This window comes from Gavialis gangeticus, unplaced genomic scaffold, assembly GCF_001723915.1.
Source record: "Gavialis gangeticus isolate Ggan-Ray unplaced genomic scaffold, GavGan_comp1, whole genome shotgun sequence".
NCBI classification, from domain to species: Eukaryota; Metazoa; Chordata; order Crocodylia; family Gavialidae; genus Gavialis; species Gavialis gangeticus.
This window is the reverse complement of record NW_017729018.1, coordinates 15,016,678-15,036,800: the sequence shown is the minus strand read 5'-3', so window position 1 is coordinate 15,036,800 and position 20,123 is coordinate 15,016,678. Positions and strand designations below refer to the sequence as shown.

General features: G+C 43.3%; 1 protein-coding gene and 1 long non-coding RNA gene across 2 annotated transcripts; one reads left to right on the top strand and one right to left on the bottom strand.

The window, feature by feature from the left end:
* The first annotated feature begins 396 nt into the window (after positions 1-396).
* Positions 397-4,038, top strand: LOC109295013. Its single transcript, XR_002096664.1, has 2 exons — positions 397-686; positions 3,905-4,038. It is a non-coding gene; the product is annotated as an uncharacterized LOC109295013 (long non-coding RNA).
* MED26 (mediator complex subunit 26) lies at positions 2,636-7,962 on the bottom strand. Its single transcript, XM_019513655.1, has 2 exons — positions 7,438-7,962; positions 2,636-5,045 (listed from the first exon to the last, which is right to left on the bottom strand). The coding sequence occupies exons 1-2, from the start codon at positions 7,501-7,503 to the stop codon at positions 3,354-3,356; spliced, it is 1,758 nt and encodes a 585-aa protein (XP_019369200.1). The 5' UTR covers positions 7,504-7,962; the 3' UTR covers positions 2,636-3,353.
* Between the last annotated feature and the right edge of the window lie 12,161 nt (positions 7,963-20,123).

Here is a 20,123-nt window from a genome sequence, read left to right as displayed (position 1 = left end):
GAAGCCCTTGCCGGGGTGTGCGGCGGGGGGGACACGAATAGGCGCCGGGTCCGCCCCGCCCCGGGCAGTTCAGTGACCGGAGGCCCCGGCCCGCGTCGTGGACACGCAGCTTCGGCCCGGCCCGCTCTGCGGGGCCCACCCGCCGCTCAGTCCCCGCCAGACTGAGACCAGCACGGGCAGGAGCCGCCTCCCGCTCCGCCAAGTTAAGCACCAGGTCCCGGGCGAGTGGCCGCCGCAGCGACGGCTGGCCTGCAGCCCCCGGGCCAGCGCCGGCAGTCCTGCGGGACCCCCCGGCCACCTGCCCTGCTCCCGCCGCAGTGCAGAGGTGAGTTGACATGAGCCCCTAGCACTGGAGAAATAAAGCACCACTGCCGCTAGCAATACGGGATGGCAGGAACAGGATCCCTTCCCCAGCGGCACTATCAGTCACTTTTGCAGGGTATTTCCTCTCTGCACCCTTTGGAAAAAATGGAGGTAGTCATACAGCATCATTTCAGCAGACACGGTCTTTAGCTGCTTTTGTCTACAAGTGTGGGGGCCCCAAGTCCCTGAAGGGATTCGCACACAACAGCGTTTTTGTTAGATTTTACACTTCAGGATAAGGCACCAAGAGTAGAAGCAATAGGCAGAGGAACAGGATCCATGCAAACATGAGAATACAAAGCAATCGGACACACATGTACAAGGTAAACTTCATTTGAACTCATTTACAAAATTGACAAAAACACCTTGTAAACATCTTCACAGTTGCTGGAGCCCACAGAACTCTTTACACCAACGTAACATGGAAAAATATATAGATGCCAAATCTATTTTTACCCTGGGTTATATCCAAACGGGTTGACTGTCTGCACAAAAACTCTAAAAACTAGTAAGATTTAAAGCCCACAATAAAAATAAAATAAAATCCCACAAAATCATATTGTCGAGGGGTAAGAGCTGAGCCCGATACTTATTTTACAGCACCACTGGATACAGCAGCAAGTTTGTGGACACCACTGAAAGTCAGAGCATTACCTTCTGCCACAGGGCCCCGGTCAGAATTTCAGCAGAAAAGTGGCCAAGCCAGGGGGTGGTAGGAAGGGAGAGGGAAAGAGTGTGCCCAGGTCTAATTAGCAGATAAAAGCATTCCCTGAGATTAGTCCCTATATTGAGGCCTCCTTAATGAGAGGATGAGACACCCCTCCCCTCCGTCCAAGATGGTGATTCAGGGAAAGAGTAAAAGGGGGAGAGAAAGAACAGAGACTCTTTTGGTGCAAAAATAAATATATTTAAAGTTTTCTACATAAACAAGGTCAAGCATTTCTAGGATGATAAGCCTTCCTAGCCCACCTCCACCATCTGACTCACAAGATTCATTTAATTTTCCCAGCCCTAAACAGCCTGCATGACCTTATCACTGCAGAAGGGTAAAATGGAAGTAAACTGAAAATATACTTGGAAACATTTCATGGTAACTAGTTTCTCCATCGGGGAAGCCTCTCCCTAGGACCTTAATATTTAGAAAAGAAACAGTGAGGTACCAGTAAGAGATTTTTGAAATACCCACATACAACAGATTTCAGTATTTCACCAGCCAGGCAAATCACAAAAGCATTCAGTCTGAATAGAAAGGGTTAGACTTCAAACACTTTTCACATTATTCTCCATGGAACAACCCAATGCTCACCCAATGAAGCACTTGTATTTTAAAACTTGTATTTGTATAAATAATTAAGCATCTGATCCTGCTCTCACAGAAGTTTTGCCAAGTGCCTCCATGGAAGCAGGATCAGGGCCCAATGGTGCTTTTCTGGTCACTAGAGGCAGCAACATTAATACAAAAAAAAATCTTAATATAGTAGGAGAGAAACCTAATCTCAGAGGCGGTAAAAAAGAAAGCGGTCCTGATTATTCAAGTCATAACAGTTGGAGACATTTAGCCTGCTGTATTGAATATGAACTGTTTTTAACCAGACCTTGATAAAAGAAGTCGTAATTAACATTTGGGATGATTAAGTTACTGAAGAGAAAACCAAATAATTAGCTGGGGTACCTTAATAGTAACTTGTAGGACAGTCTCTAAAACTAAACAAGTTCCTCCTGGATTTAGCCAGAGTTTTAAATAAAGTCCAACATATTACTAAATATTGTCAGCACACTTGGAAGACTAAGAAAAGCTGGAAAATACATTGTCTATCACTAATCATCTCCAATTGGCTTAGAAAAATACTAAACAGGATGCAGGTTTGTCACACTATGCAGAACATACTCTGTTTCAGTCATCATCATTTGGCTCATCTGAACTGACCAAACTTTAACAACTTCAAATATAAATAATTCACAAACTTTTTTGTGCAAATTTTTTTTATTTCCACATTTATATCACAATGTGTCCACTTAAAGGACCAAATAGCAAAGTTGCTCCCTTCTGCATCCCAAGAACACAGAAGTCTAGTTACTGTACATTCACTAAGGCTCTTTGTTTTTGCAAATTGCGTTTATGATGGATATCCATAAGGCAAACAATATCTAAAGGAATGGTAACAAGTATATTTCCAGCATACAAACAGGCTTCCTTTTTCCCTCTCACAGTACAGTTACAAACTTGTAGCACCCTCATTTCTTTTGGATTCTAGAAAAGGTGATGTTCCCCCCCCCCTAGAAATTTCCAGATTGGGAAAAGAGAAAAATTATTTGGCTGGTAGTGGTGGGATCAAGTTTGAAGAATAACTAAAACAACTAGTTTTTGCAGCATTTCTCAGAGACTGGATTTAAACTGAAACCAGACTAAAATATGTGGATGCCTATGGAATGTTGAGCTGAAGCTGGCTCGCCAGCCTGCAGTGCAACACCTGCCGTTTAAAACCAATCTCTGTACTACATGACTGTAAAAGAACGCAATCATGGGCAGAGATGTGTGATGCAAATAAAACTACAGTTTTTGCACATTTGTCTCGGATATTTCACTGCCAAATAAAAACCCAAATCAAGTCAAATAAATAGATGCATTTTTTGTTAAGGTAACTTCCACAAATTATCTGTACCTGCCTGTAATAAGATTCCGGCATTCACAAAGTGCTGGAAATCATCTTCACTTCTTGGGGACTAACACTTTATAGCTGGCTTGCTATAGAGTTTTGAACTCAATTTATCAACCTTCGTATGCCTTCCTTTGCAATTTTGTTAGTAAACTGGTAGCAGCATTTCACAATAGGAGAATTGAAAGGAAAGAGCTGAAAAGAACCAGCTCCTTCACACCCTCTGCTCGGTGGGCCTCTTTGTCCATGACAGGAGGCTCTCTCCATGTTAAGTGGCATAGTGTCTGCCATCTTTGCTAACTGCAGATGCAAAAGCATTTTAGCAAACAGTACTCAGTCTAGGCAGACATAAGGCAGGATATTCAATCTACCATCATCCCCATGTGGATCTAAAGATATGCACTGCGTCCAATCATACCAGTTACCCTGTGTATCAAAACAACCGTTCACACCTGGCCAGTGATGTTCACGTATTCTGTTGAGATCATCACTTGTGACCTCTCTCGTGATCCCAGGCAAGTCTGTGGGCTTGCTGTGAGGAGCTAGAACATGAGTCTTTCTAGCCTCTTTTCTAGTGCTTTCCTCCTGCTTTAAATATTCAGACATGAAGTAGTGAGCACCAGGGGTTTGTACTCCTGAAGACGACAGCAAGCTACTCTGTCTATTTAAATAGGACTGAATTATTTCGTTTCTGGATAATTCTTTCCAGTTCGTTTGTTCAAAAGGACTTTGCAGGTTGGGTTTTTGCTCCTGCTCTTCTGTTTCTGTCCTGTGCTGTTCAGCAAGTGCAGGAATTTCTACCTGCAAGGGGTCTTTTTGTGTTAGAGGTTTTATCTGTCCAGTCATGGGATCAAAAGTGAGTTTTCTCTCTTTTAACCTGACAGGTTTCACACCCCCTTCTGTGACCTGCCCATCCAAGTTGACCGTGTAGTCTCTGGGTCTGTACCTTTTCTTCTTTTTACTATCTGAACCTGAAGCAGCATCATCGCTGTCCATTTTTGAAGTGTCCTGTGAAAAGCCAATGTGTGGTGTTAAAGACTCCCCAGGATGTGAGCTGGTTTTACAGCCAGGAGATGTGTGCTGTGGAAATGTCCCTGTTGGATGCCTGTGCTGGCTTTCAGAAGATACCTGCTCCTGCCAATGGTGAGATACCTCAGGTCCTGATTGCTGAGAAACCTCCAGTCGTTTTGCTGGCATTGGAGGTGTTGATGGTTGCATCAAGGATGGTGGTGGTGACGGCACCTGTGCAGTGTCTAAGAACTGGGACCTTTGAGATGGACTAGGCATTGAACCCTTTGGTGAGTATGTGGTATGTTGTCGAGGAAAAGTATCCTGCCTAACGCTTCTAGGACTAAACGAGGAACAACGCGGGCTCTTAGGTTGGTGTTGTCCTGCGATTTCTTCTGATTTCTCATGCTGCTGAAGCACTGCAGTCTTTAATAGTGAGGAAGTGCTTGAAGGTTTTACAAGTCCTGGAGAACTGGTATGAGGTTTTACAGCATTTACTGGGATCTTACTGTGTTTGTCATTTTCACTGTGTTCTGTCCTGCTGGTTTCAGGCCCCGTGTGCAAGCTTACATCTACAGGACTGGGAAAGCTTTCGGGGCTCCCCCCAATCCCATTAGTTGGCGGGGGTGAAGAGTTTTGCAATACTTCGTGACTTGCTTTGGAAACTTTAGGAGGAGGGGGGCCCTGATGCCCATCCCTATGTTCACCTTTCCTCTTCCGATTTCCCAGTTTCTCTGGTTTCGGGGAGTTCAGCCTTTGTATGTCATTCCTGCTTTTCAACTCATTCACGGGCTTGGATCCAGGCATTGCAGCAGGTGGCGCTTCTGGTTTACAGTTGTGACCACCGCCATTTGCTGACCCAGGCGGATTCGGCAATCCTCTTGGCACGGGTTCATTCGGGGTTACTGGTTCTATTAGTTTTTGCCAATTCCGCAGCAATTTCTTGGCACGTTTAGCAAGTTCCTCATTGGACGTTTTCTTTCTTACATCATTGATGAGCTTCCCTAGTCTTGTTTCCTGTAAGTAAATAAGAAGTTTCACAAAAAACATTTATAATTTCCAAGAGAGAGATGATATCATGACTTAAGTCCTAAAATGCATTTTCACCTGTTACCAGATATAGTCTACCAACAAATATCCTAGCCAAAAAAAGAAAAAAACAGCTAAATATAATGGCTCACTCTTCTCTTTGCAAGGGGGGTGGTTCGGCAGACCCAAAGGCCTGCCACGCAAGGAAACTACACAAGTTTGCTTAGCTGTCTTGTCTCTTCCCTGGCCAGCGTGCCATGGGAGCCCTTTGCAGAGAAGATGGGAAAGGAAATCCTTTATCAGTAGAACTCTGGAAGTGACAGAGAAAAACCTGTGCAAGTTCTGTGGGAAATTCGTCCGGCCAGACGAGATGCATGCTCACCACAAAGGACCACATGTTGGACAGTGAAGGACACAAAGAAACTGAAACTGAGTCAGGTGTTGTTCACACAGCACCTTTTTACCCCAGGACAAGAACAAAATCCAAAGATTTTCGAAGGGATTTATGGATGGTCAACATTTTCAGATGCCTAAACATGACAAGCACCCCTCAACATGTGACAAAGATACGTGGCGCTCTGTTTCTTGCTTATACTGCAGATATATCCAGTAACCTCAGGCAGCTGCTCCAGAAGCCATACTAAATGGAAGGAGTGCTTCTGGATCAAATTAAATTAAAAACACATACTGTGAAGGAATCAAGCTGCTTTTGTATGCCAGGGAGAATGGAACGCATTAAGATACGTTATATAAAATAGGTTTGGAATGGATAGAAGTTTGGATACATCTTAACTGGTGTCCACTGGGAAAGCAGTGTCATTATTGTGGCTTGAGTTAACCAAGCAGTGCTGTGTGGTTCCTGAAAGAAAGATTCCCAGTAAGGTACATAATTTGGAATCCTCCTGACTAGTCTATAAAGTTCTTTAGAGGCATGATGCTGTGGGTTTCAGCAGAACCAGCAGCAGCAGCTGACATCCTACTGGAAAAGTAATGCTGCTGTCGTAAGTGGAAGAGAATAATCTTTTGAAAGAGATCCCAGTGTATGCAGTCGTGAGCTAAAGATGGGAACCTGGAATTTAAGTTTGACATTTTTCATGCAGAACGGGCGAGTTTAGCTGGAGCCTTTGGTGCCTGGCTGACTGAACGTTAAACTCTAATAGCAAAGTTTATGATTTAGAAGTGCGATGCTCACCCACAAAAGTCAAAGTATATAACATACTGTTGTACTGTGTAGTGCAGCAATCAAAGCACTTGTCTACCACAGGACGTGTCATACTTGTATGAGAAATACAATAATGTTCAGTTTGCAAGTTTGCAGTTTCCTGGTGGCAGCAACCACAATTCTTAGAGGCCAGGGACAAGAGGACAAAGACCTGTTAGCTGAGCCTCACCAGGTCTGTCTGCCAACAGAGGATTATTCAACATTAGTCTTAGTGAGAATTTAATAGTGCGGCATCCTAGAACAGACTCCTCGGTGGTCCACAGTGTAAAGCAGCATTGGGAGGTAAACAAACCATCCCAAACTGACAGGCAGTTTTAGCAGAACCACAGCTACTTGTTGAGCCACATGCAAAATGCTGACTTGGGGAAGATGCCGCCATTGTCGGTAGGTATAGGCAGTAGATACAACAGTATCCCAATATCCTTGCGGTACCCCAACTACAAATATTTTAGACAGTTCGAGGCAAAAAATCTTTGGACACAGCTCTCAGAGGGCTTAATGAGGCTGATGAATACAAGCCTGTGCATGCACCCTACTGCCAGCAGAGGTGCTGGGCCTTTTCATCTCATAAGGTTTATTCTTAACCAGATCCCACATTGTACATAAGAATAGTTCAGAGTGAAGGCTGAATTGAACAATAAGACCATCCAAGTATGGTTCAATCATAAGAAGTGTTCTTTCTAGCTACGTAAAATTCTTGCCTGGGGGAACTAACCTTACCAGTCAGGCACTGAAACAAAATTAGGCATATTTCAAATTCATCCTACGGATGTATACAAGGACACAGTTCTGACTGGGTCAAGAAAAACAAGAAAAGGAAAAGTGACCAGTCATATAACATACCAAAGGCTGAATCAGCCATGGAGTTAACCAGCAGCAAGCAGGAATTACTGTGGTACCTTCTATGAACAGAAAGTGGATTGCACTATATACCTCACCCTCTGCTGATCTAGGACCCAGAAAGTCACTTGCTCCATCCTACCAAGATGTCAGGGAAGCCCAGGGGAATTTACTAGGATGACTTTTTAAAAATTGTATTCTTTTGCAAGTTATCTAGCTTTGCGTTAAGTTATACCTTAAGGGTATTAAAGGATCTTGTACAGAGAGAGTCCATTCATACAATAAGCGTGTGTTGATTCCACACGCAAGGTGACATACCTCAAGTGCCTCTTTGGTAATGGGATATTTCTCCAAACTGGAGATTACTTCCAGCACTGCCACCATGTTATGGATCTGCAACAAGGAAGACAAAGTTACTTCATGTTTCACACAGATTTTCTAATAAAAGCATTATCATGAAATTGCCTCTTGGTTTCAGGGAGCTGCATGTCTGCAAAACCGGGACAAGGGCACCAGGCTGATCTCATTTGAAGTTGAAGGAGTTACAGCAATCTTGTTCTGATAAGAAACCAAATCTAACACTGTAGATGGGAATGCATGACCTAGCAATGTGTCTGTGTCTGAAGTTATTGCCCAGGCTACCAAAAGATATGCCCAGTCTGATCTATAGATACATTTACTACACATTAAAATGTCAAATGGGTAAGGCAAAAATATGATCCTCTGCTAATCAAAATTTCTGCTCCCTCAGGTGACCTAGAACAGCAGACCAAAAAAGGGAAAAAAATCCAGGGTGGAAGGCAAAGAAAGTCAATGGAATCCAAAATAATCACTTTTCTTGTGATCTAGCCAAGAAGCTTTCCCACCCAAAGCCCATGGAACACTTGCTGCTGCCCATACGTTGATGGTTCTCTTTGCTCAAGTCTCAACACACTTGAAGGAAAAGATGAAATGGAGAAAGTGTACCCAATTCAACAGTTTGCCAAAAAATAGAAATACTTAAGACAATTAAAAACCAAATACTTCCCTATAAAGAAGAACTCTGTTATCAGAGTAATATTATGCAATTAACTGGGAACTTCCTAAACTGACAACATTTAGTTTGTCAAACAGGCAAAAATGGAGACAAAATAATTTCTAGTCATGTGGCTAAAGACTTCAGCTATAGTGCTCTACCTACTCTGAAGAATAAATCCCTCTCCAGAGTCCTTCCTGAAATAATTTTCTCTGAACACTGAAGGACTAAATCCTATTGCACTTATTTTTTAAGTGGACTTGGATACTTGAGTTGCCACCTTACTGAACCCTATTTAAGTCCCTGTAAGGGAACCAAACACCTACTTTTCTAACATGCCCTAATCTTAGCCCTAAAATTAAGTCACAGAAAGCAGCACCCACAGCCAGAACCTTCTACGTTAACAGTCTTCCAACGCTACGAGCACAATAGACTAGCATACGCTTCAGTAAGAAAATCTTCACAACAGACTCATTCTCAAAAAGGAGATCTTGTATAAACATAAAAAAGTGGTAGGTATAAAGTTACAGTAAAAAGAAGAAACCAACAAAAGTGTTCTAAGCATCAGCCAGTAACACCACTCCTTTATGAGCTACGATAAAAAATACAATCTATAGTCTCAAATATCAGCCCCAAATCTGGTATTAGCCCCAGGAACAGCCAAAGCAACGCTGCTTTAAATATATGCTAAAGGCCAGAATACCTCAGTGTTTTTGACACCATGGATTCCTATTTGAAATCTGAGTTTCTCTTGTGAACAGATTTGCAATCCTGATCGCGTTCACATGTGGCACCCTGGCTGAGAATCAGTCCAGCCGGAGAACCAGTGTTCCCTGAAGGTTACTTCTGACCAGGACTCTTGAGGTGGACTCCCCTCCCCGGTGCTGTGCCCAACTGCACATCAGCATACAGGCAGGACTTGGCACCGCATTATTTTAAATGGGGCTTTAGCACCCACTCTATTATTTTGGTGCCAGTTTTCCCTGCACCAGAGCAGCGCACTAGTTATTCCACGTCCCTGCAAACAGCCCAATTCCAGGGAATTTTGGGGCACATCAAAATAAGCCATTTTTACTTTGGAGAAAAAGGTGGGGGGAAACAAACTTCCCTCTTAATATATTTTAGGAGGCAAGTCAGGCTGCTGAAGGCATCCTGAATGTCAATAATCAGAGGGACTGTTTTTACAATTCCTCGTAATCCCCAAATATCCCCCAAACATTTAAGTGACTGTCAAACTGCTGGAGAGAGGCCACACATTCATCTGAAAGTTAACATAAGGAATCTGATCTTGTGCACGTGTCCACATGAAAGGGAAATGAGCATTTAAACAGACTGGGAATTTCCACCAGCAGCTGTCTGCTTCTGAAGAGATACATACACAGAAGCTTTTGGATGCAAAACTCACTCATCCAAGCCCCTTCACCTACAGTGCTCCTTCCAGATAAAGGCTGCACACTATTCCATTCCCCTTCAGGGCAAAAAAGGCAACTATGACATGACTCCAAAGCCAACTGATTCTTGCTCTGAAAACTAATCCCTAGTCTCCACTATGGAAATGCATGGTACATGCTATTACCAGCTGTCAGCTCAGACCTAGCACACTAAGTTGGTGTTACTTTGAAAATTTAGTCTGCTCAAGTGTTGGGAGGGCACCAGGAAGAAGCAAAAAAAATCCATTAGACCTTTAGCAGTGTCACACACACACTTGCCCTTTAGAAGACGCACACACTCACTCAAGCTGACCACTTTGCATCTGTGGGAGTTTTCTAAAAGCTTATGTTCACCTGGCTCTGAAATGCAAGGGGACCATACAGCTCATAATTACCCTCTGATAATGTGACACCACAGAACACAGAGCAACCCAAGATGCGCTGCCCGCCCAGGAAGTACTCTCTCTTGCATGAAAGTCTGGTTTTGAAGGACAAGGCACTTCATGGCTCCTCATATGATTGGGATTAATGCCAGAGGTGTGGGGTAAGAAGCCCCCAAGCTCCAGTTAAACACACTGCCTCAAACACAACAATTGGGGAGGGTCATCACACTTTTTCTAGTCTGTCTCAATATACATGGACTACCTCACTGCACGGAAACTTAAGAATAAGCAATGACGATGTTTGCATTACAGAACTGGACGCCAGAATTCAAGGAACAGGCTTCAAAGTTGTCATCTGGCATCTGAAAAATCTCCGATTCTGGCTTAGTCTCAGGTAGATACCAAATCAATATTTACTATTTCACCAAGAATTTCTTCTGGCACATTAAATCAACAGAAATCCTCAAAATGCATCTGTCGTGCCTGTCTCCTCTCCTCTTGGTTCATTTTTTTGGATCTGCAATGGTCTGCTCTCAGTGCTCTTTAAAGCAAAAGGAAACACCCTGCTCTGTGTGCATTCTGTCTCCTGTCTTATTACAGGAATCACTGCCTTGAGTAAATGCAGTCTATCTGAAGTCCTCAATCCCTTTCCCAACTGACAGTTAGCATGCAGCTGGCAAGCACCACTTCCGAATGAAAGCAGAACATCCTAGAGTGGTAGCATTACATTTTCGCTGATCAGTGAAAGAACTGCTGTACAATCTGTCATCCTGCATCTCTACTGCTGCAAGGGCAGTCAGTACTGTACACTAGGCTGGGTATGAGAATAACCCTTAGAAATACCAACTAGAGAATCACTGTAGAATCACCAGCTTAATCCTAATGAAGGCTAGAAAAAATTACCAGAGATTTAAAATTTGTGTAATTTGCATTTAAGGATGTGAATCAAATAGCCTCAAAGACCCCTACAGTTTTCTGAAGTTCTCAAGCATTATGCCATTCTTTCTATGAGAAGAGATAATTCCTGCTGAAAGCTGTTAGCCTGAGCTGTAAGTAATGCAGGACTGCGTTCACGTGGAAGGGTCCTGCTATAAAATCTTGACAAATTAGAACTCTTATTTCTGTCCATATTGCCCAACACTACCAAACATAAGCAAACCAGACAGACATTTAGAGAGTTTACTTTTCCTAGCACAAGCCTCAGTATTCCTTCCTTCTCTGCTGCTCCAGTTAATTTTGCTCTACTGCTACACAATGACAGATTGTTGCACCAAGGCGTAAGGATCACCTCTGGTTAAAGATGATGGGCAGGCATGAGGAAAATGGCAGGTTACATCTGCAAATGTGATTTGTTACCAGTGTCCATTTATGGACAATTTTAATAAAATCTAACAGTAAAAATCCAGAGCTAGAACCAAGCCAATCATCTATAATGGTAGCCCTGTAGGTATCATGTTCCCCAGTGCCTACATTCTCAATTACATTACATTTCCAGGAAGTGTTATACTTACTCCGTATTAACTGTGTAAGCGCACCTAGAAAATTAATGTTTTCAACACAGATTTACAATACACAGATCCATCACAGACCTGTTTCTCACAGAAATGTCAAACTCTTTACCTATGACATGTTTTACCCTAAAAATATATCCTGAAAGCCAGGAAAAGGTGCCCTCACGTGGCAGTTTGTGGCACTGCAAGGAGCTAAGTGCAACTACTTCACATGCAGAACTGTAATAAAAAAGAACATTAACACAGCTTTCAGTTCCCTTGGATCCCGACTGCACCAACTAAGACAGAACTACCACAGTACAGTATAGTAAAGTATCAAAAATGTGCCTCTGTACTCATGACCACACTCAAGGGGCTGGATGTCCAAAGAACTTATTAATAAGACGCCAAGTTTCCTAGTTAAATCAGTGGGTCAGTTCAACACTGCTGCAACAAGCAATATTTATTACCATCTGAGGACTGGTCAGTGACCCATTGTGCAGTAACTTATCTCAGTTGTATGGCATTTATGTAATTGGATTTCACATCCCACATCCAATAATAAATTTCAGATGAATGTAAAGAACAGAGCAGCCCTCCAGTACATCTACAGTATTAGCAGAGAAGAGAGGGTAGAAAAAGCCATGCTTTAGAAAGGATGGCCAAGTGCTAACAGCTTCAGCAATGGATCCAGTTCTCTGCTCTGAAACAGGCTTCCAGTGTGACCTTGAAAAGGTTATGTTTCTTTGTGCCTCAGTTACTCAACTGCAAGATACACTTCCCTGCCTTGCAGGGGTGCTTCTCAGACATACATTTCAAATTGCCAGATACTTTACACTGTGGCAATGGGGCCATTAAGTACACGTGATAAAAGAACAATGACTTTTAGGGTAGAGAAAGGCAAGTGGCACTCAGGATGAGGAAAGACATACCTGCATACAGGTAGCATTGGACAAGACCCCGGTGTATAAAGCAGCAAGACCAGTAGGCTGCAAGACTTCAGCAGAAAAAAAGTGGCAAGCAACAAGATGGAGACTGAGCCTCCAACACAAGTACAAGTGTCTGCACATAATGTAAAAGGACTGCAAAGCAGCAGCAAAGGGGCTTGGTTATACTCACCTGTAAGCAAAAAGACCAATAAAGTCAAGAACAAATTTCAAGTTGGCATTATCTTATTGCATCCATGACAGTGGATCTCCCCACCATACCAAGGTCCATTAAACCTTTTAAGAGAACCTTTCCATCAAGTCACAAAAGAAGAAGAAAACAGAAAAAAACCCCACAAAACTTAACACTGACCCTTTACCCAGGTGCACCATTTTAGTGTGCACAGATTATTGCATCCAGCTAAGTAATCTTTAATTTCCATGTTAGCAATGTTGCTCCTAGCTTGCCATGTACACATATACTGAAACAAGCAGCACGATATGTGCTTTCCAGCAAGTCAACCTCATCTTAAAACGACTTACTTTGTTCACCAAACTACTGACTGTTCCTTCCCTGGCATCCTACCTGCCCTCAGTCAATTTAATTTTCCCTCAAGGCAGTGGCTCATTATCTAATATTCGTCCAATACATTTCAAGTTCTGCCTTCTTCACAAGTGAGCAAAATTTTTCCAGACAGCTTAAGAACAGTGGGCCATTGTCAGGGGGGTTCAGCAGCGCAGTTATCAACAAGGTGAAAGTGTTTTTTCCCCTCTCACTTCACCATGAAACACCATCCACAGGAGGTTTGTAAACCCCACCTTTCCTCCCAAGGGCATACAGCTAGTAGACTTGCTATACCAAAGGTGCTTATCACCTAAGCGGAATCATAACAGAACCAAGTATTATTAAGAAGCTCTATAAGCAGATCACCATTTTTATTGTATCAGTACACGCAGCACCCAAATTACATTGGAATCTGGTGTACACACTACACAGAATCAATCATCTCAAACCGCAGTTACCCAATACCAAACAGCTTCACCATTCCCACTATGGAAAGCCCCAAAGTTTTAGTATATCAAAGGATTAAAGTCTGTGCATCTTAAAGTGATCAGGTGGCTGAAATATGACACAAATTCACAAAACAATTCCTACCGTGCTATCTTTAATCATCTGCAGATTTGAAGCAAGAACTCCAGGGAGTCATCAGTGCTGTCTGGGTAGACTGTCAAACTCCATTACTTTTGGAAAGAGGACAGGTGTTACTCCCTCAGGTCAGACAGTCTGTGCACACACTGTTAGGATACCACCCATGATACTGAACCCCAGCCACCTAATTGCTACAGGAAATGGGTTCTTAGTGATGAAGAGCTTGGACAGTGTCCACTACGAAGCCTAGACACTAACGCGTGACCAGCTGGTCCATCGTGCTAGACAGACCATTTCCCAGCATGGTACAGCCACGTACATAATCCTTAAGCCCAGTACCAAGTATTAAGGGTACCCAGGTCCCTTTTTATATGCCAATCAAAACAACTCCACATTTACAACATACACATCCCACTACTACAGGATCTTTAGGGGACAACATCCACATCCTTCTTGCCAGTTAGTGCACACTTGCCACCAGATGGGAACATCTGTTTGCTGGGTCGCTCTGGTCACTGATTTGGTGTTCTGTGCTGGTCTTACCAGCACGTTCTCTTTCTGCTGACCCTGGAGGCACCTCTAAAGCGTAACAAGCTACTTCTCCAGCACTTGGGCATGCCGTATATGGCACACCTAGTTTCATGTTCCTTGGGGCCTACTTTGCTTCACGTGGTTAGCAGGGCCTCTGCAAGATTTCTACATGCACTGATCAATGGTTGTATTAATCCACACTCCAGCAAGGTCTACACATTAATCAGCAAAGGTTTTGTATCTAGATCACTAATAAAGCTATGAAACAATGGTGGACCAAAAATTGATGCCAGCAGGACTACATTAAAAATTATGTTCACTGATTTTCCCCAACTAACTATCCTGAGATTATGAATGAGGCAGCTTAATCAAAGCAGTTTGTTCCTCCTAAGACTGGCCATGGTTCCAAACAGGGTGTCTTTTATGCCCCATTTACCTCAGTTTATGACCACTGCTGCCCAAGTCAGAGGTGCTCACCAGAAGCCAGCACACCACCTGAACTGGTAAAAATGCCCAAGACCTCTTTATTGCCAAGGCAAAATTAAGTCCCTTTAAAGTGGCCTGTCAAAGAGTCATAAATGGGTGAGAGCTGTTTTACGAGCTACAATGCACGGTATTGCCAATCACAAGCACTCATGAGAAAATTATAACTATCCTAAGAGCCATGATTCTTTTTTTAAGTTTAATTTTGAGTTTGGGTGAGGAGCAACTTAAGTTGCAAGATAAAGATGCAAGGAAGGAGGAGCAGAGAACAGCTCATCCATTTTTCACAAGGGAGATGAGGCAGCAAGGTACCCTGAGCATCGAGCTCCACACTTATCCTCTCTGAAAGGGGCATGAACTACTTTCTCCCATGCTGTCCTATTTAAACCTTGTCAGTACCCACATGGGGGAAGGTCAGTCTGCCAAGTGCAGCAGCTGTGATCAGTGGTTCTTCCTCAGGATACAGGAAAAGGGTATATTTCATTCCAGCAGGTCTGGAAATCTAATAACGTCCAGAGCCTGAGATGGCCTTTGTCTAGAGTAAAAGTTGTCGTCATGGCATCACCATTGTGCTAGGAGCTCAGAATACCAGACTGTTGGCTTCAAACCACTGAGAAAAAACAGCAAAGAGCAGGCTCTTCTCCAACCTGCTGCAGGTAGCCACCAGGACCCTCTACCAGAGTCTTCGCAGTCTGTTCTAAGCTCAGCCAGGTCACAGAGCAAAGGAAGGGAGCTGAAGCAGAAGAGAACTCATGCTCCCACACCTGGGTCTCCAACTTAAGGGGATGGACTCCTCCCTTCCCACTTTCCAGTCATGACCTTTCACCTCTTTATCTTGCTCACTTAACAATAACTTTTCCACTTCCACACAGCAGACCAATTTTTCTTCTAATCCCAGCTCCACCACTTTGCCCACTAAGACTTCATTCTTCTCTGTAGACTGCAGCAGCCATCACATCTCCAGAAGCAAGGACAGGTAAGAGTGGGTATGCAAAGCATCCAAGAGACACTTATGGCACAAATCAGTGCCATGGACAGTCAGGCTGCAGGTGACTCACAGTAGAGAGAAAACCCTGCATGAAGCAGGTTTCCCTGCTCTCACAGCCCCTTCCTGTCAAGATTCACATTCAGTTAATCTTTCAGCACAAACTACACAAGTTTCACCAAAGCATAAAAAGAAAGAGTCCTACAGGGAGCGTCCGAGAGCAGCACAGACTTCCCAAGACAGGGTCACATACTGCTTGGTGTCCTGCAAGGCAGTCTGCAGTGGAGGGAACATTCACTACTTCTGTTAGGGTTGCACAAGCAGCTTGCTGTGAATCAAACAGCAAGAGCAGGCACACTTCTGACCTGCATGTTGGTGCACTGCTTCTCCATATCATTTGCAGACCCGCAGGTGTAGGGTGGCTCCTGGGTTTTTATCCCAGTAGCCATTATCCGAGTTGGGTACCAAGACTACACTTCACAGCAAAATTTTAGATTGTGCCATCCAGTTGTTTTATTGTGAACAACTAGAAAGCATTTTGGTGTATTGATTCAGTTACATGACACCTGCTGACTAGGTCAGTAAAACTTTACTCCATTTTAGGGCTCTGAATATTCAGCAATTCCCCTTTCCCCCCAGTTAGCGGTTCATTTTCACAGGGAACAACGCAATGTGCAATGTAGGTTAAGAATGTAACAGAATACCTCTGTAGTTTTGGTTGATGGTGTCCTTGCTACTAGTCTAGCATCGAGTCTATGAGTGGACACCCTCAGAACATGGAGCTGTGAATGGCATTTTCTTGGTGTGGTTTGGTATCTGTTTCTCCAGAAGGGCTCTGCCCATGCAGTGGTGCATTTGGCTTTATTGCAAGGTGGTGTTGCAGGGGTTCCCTTTTCTCTTATCTCAATTATTTTTTTTCTGACACAGCCTCTTATAAATAGATTGAATCTGCTAATTTGTTACATATGTTCTTAGTCATTTCACCAAACAGTCGTTGTACTGGTTTTAGCCGTTTTGGATGTAAGTTCTTTAAATTAACAGTTCTGCTTCGACTTTTGTTATGAGGTTGTCATTGTGAACTGGTGGAAATACTCGTGATGTGGGTCTTCAGGGGAGATTCTCTTAGTACAACCTTTTATTCTCATTGCTTCTCGTGTGTCAGTCTCAGATTCTTTAGGGTATAGACTGTGTTACTGCAGTATTTTCTTACTTGCGTAACTTCCAAATTAGCATCATCTTCTATAAATGAGGGAAAGAAATTTTAATAGCCTGTAGGTGGATCCTTTCCATGACAAAATCATACAGAAAGATGCATGTATTTTAACTCCCTAGTTATTCAGAACGTTCGCCATACATAAAACATATCTTTCCATTCTTTTATTTAATATATATACTAGTGAAAAAGTTTATTCTAGACAGTTGTTCCGTCTGCAACCAATTGGTTCTTTTTAGTGACCCCTCTTTGGTGAACTCTGAGTAGAGCATTTCAGAGTACTCCTTTACAGTGACTGCCTTCTGTCTGCTGTCCATCTTTATCTCGAGACCCTGAAGAACAAACCAGGATGTTTATTTCTCACCACAAAGTGAGAGAGTTAGTAGGTTTTCATTGTTAACAGCAATCTTAATATGGCCAAAAGAATTTGTGCCTCAAAACACCCAAGCAACTAAGAGCAGAATAGGATCATTTGATTTTAAAAACAAATCTCCATACAAGAGGCTCAGACCATCATAGAGAATCAGCTCCTGTGGGCTTTCCCTCACTGCAAAAGTGGATTATAACTTGAATTCTGTCCCAAAGCTTAAAAGCAAAGTGGTGGCATTCTTCACTTGGCTGCTTCATCAGGGACAGAAGCCATGTGGAAGCTAGCACAACTCATCGGCTGCTCAACCTCCAACTTCTTTACAAACTTCTTCCCATGGACTCAGCAAAGAGCCAAGTTCTCCTATAATTCACTGGGAAAAGCTCAGAGCAATTCAGCTCACTGCAGCCCAAAAAGTACGGAACAAGATCTCAGATGCCTTCATGCCACACAAGTGAGTGCAGCGCCAGTATGGATACAGAAGCAAAGTGTAATTTCATGGCATAGCCACTCACTCCAGGAAGAACGCAGACAGTTCACATGAATTCTGCACTGAAGACGGACCTTCCTTCTCACAAGGCCCCAGTGCAGCTAACTGAGCGACTGAGGCTGAGAACAGGGGTTGAGGGAGCCTGGAAGAACAACTCTACTGCTTTGACCTGGACTTCCCTCAGTAAGCCTCAGGCCCTACAATTCTTGGGATACCGATCATGCTACAAAGCGACACGGCACCTCCACCAGACGAGCCCACTGACACCTGATCAGATTTTTCTTCCATTTTTCCTAGAGAATGGCCATAGATAGATAACAACATGGGTGAGCCCTTGTGTAGCTTTTCCACTGACTAAGTTTCATCCAATATGGCCTCAAAAATGTGACTACAGTATGACATCTGTGGAATATGTCCAGGACAGCCAAGAAGGGCTGCAGATGGTTCTGGCTTTCATAGTAGCCACAACCTGGTATCAATGCAAGTGCTACTGTGCCAGCCACTACCATTTTTGGAAGCACTACAAGCAAGAAGCAAAGCTGCTGCAAACTCTAAAAGCTATTTCAAGCAAGAATGAACAAGGAAGATGTGGAGGTTAAAGCCGACAGACCCATCTGGCTTCAGGTGACCTAACAGAAAGCAACTACAATTAACTTGATCCAGCTGATGACTGTACTGAAACATCAAAACAATCCTTCTTACTTAATAAGTGACTCTGAAAGTTAAATTAAAATGAGACCAACTACAAGTAGGCCCTGTGGTGTGATGCAAGGCAACCCCCTGCAACTTGGATTTTGCTGTGCTGGCTATCAACTCAGACTCTCAAAGCCTCCTTCCCTCTGCTCCAACCCAGCAGCCAAATCTTCATCAGGACACAGACACGCAGTGTGCAGACTCCTGGCAACTATTCTGGCATCCAAAGCAGTTTAAAACTCCAGGTTACTTAAAACATACAACTTGATTTTCTGTTTAATTCTACACAGTAACAGCTAAGACATGCACTAGCTTCTCTGAGCTTCTGCTGCTTCCTTCCACTTGATAAATTTATTAGCCATCTACGGAAAAGGGTAAAACTAAGGAAAAGGCCATGCCTGTTCTGAATTCACCAATGTGAGGCACTGCTCAAAGGAAAGCAAAAGAAAACCCTGTCTTACCTCTTCCCTATTCCTTATAAAGTTTCAAGGGAAATGGATGGAATTCAGCCTTACATGATGAGCTCCCTTCTATTACTTCTACTACTTTAAAAAAAAAAAAAAAGTTAAAAAGTGAAATTAATACCGGCACAGATGCTGCAACCCAGAGACACAGAAACAAGAGGCCAACAGGACTGGAGGATCACGCAAGCCAATTCAAGTAGTTTAGGCCATGTCTACATTCTGTGGGCAGAGGACCATCAGGCCAGAGTGACAGCACATCCATGCACTTCTAGCAGCTCCACTATAGCAGCTGCTTTGCCAGTGCAGAAAAGCACACCTTGGAAAGGCAGACCTTGGGGCTGCCTGGTGGGTGGCAGCAGTAGCCTTAGTCCACTTGGCAAGAGTACGGCAAAAGGTGGAGCACTGGTAGAGTAGAGGATTCGGCCCTTGCAGAGGAGGTTTGAGTGCAAGTGCCATCCATTCTGCCAGCCAAATTTTGTGGTGTAAACTAGGCCATAATCTATTACTAATAACTCAGATCCTTAAGCTTGTTCTTGGCAGTCTAAGGAGAGAAGCCACAGCTGCAATCTGGTCTGAATGGCAGCTTGATTTACAACCAAGACATTTCGCACAGTAAGCACCTGATGAGGGTGTTTGCTCACCAATACAGATTTGAACCAGGGACAGAGGTGGTAAATGAGTGATGAGGAGGGGAGAGGAGGGGGAGAAGGGAAGAGGAGAAGAGCTTTCAATCCCCAAGTTCATACCTCCTGCCTGCCTGCCTTATTTATCTTTCATGTTTAAACTCAAGAAATGGTAATATATATTTACCCACTAGAAACTAGCAATTTCATCACGGACTTGACCCATATGTGGCTGAAAAACAGGGAACTTAAACCTTAGATTTACAATAAACGTTTGCCAGTCAAGGATTAATAAATCTGATTTCATGGATATCACTAGCCAACCTCAGAAAAACATTAAAAACACAGCATGATAAAAATAGGCTGGGAAGAGAAGGGTAAGGGATTTGGCTCAGTGGATGTCTGGTTTCTCAGTGCATCCTGCACTAAAGAAAAATATTGCTACTTTTAGTAACAGAGGGCAACAGTGGAGAACCTCTTCTCTATAACATTTCACACAACATACAAGTTGCAGACACTTCTACAACATGTTACAACCAGAATGGAAAAGATCCCACCTACTTTTCTGTCTCGTATGTGCCAATCACTGTAGCTGATCTACAAACATTTCAGTTAAATTAATGTTGACACCTGCTATTTGGCTAGTGTCCTTACAGCATTTTTAGTAAAATGAGCCTGATTAAAAGGAACAGAGAATTTGACATGGTGGGAAGGCCCCTGGATGAGCCAATGCTCGTTTGTATAATCTATTTCTTATATGC

What these genes read in the sequence shown, in the direction of transcription:
- MED26 (XM_019513655.1), bottom strand. Translation starts at nt 7,503, where the DNA reads ATGGTGGCAGTGCTGGAAGTAATCTCCAGTTTGGAGAAATATCCCATT. An exon ending in TTACCAAAGAGGCACTTGAG is followed by an intron (nt 5,046 to 7,437) that starts GTATGTCACCTT and finishes ATTTACTTACAG; the next exon opens with GAAACAAGACTAGGGAAGCT.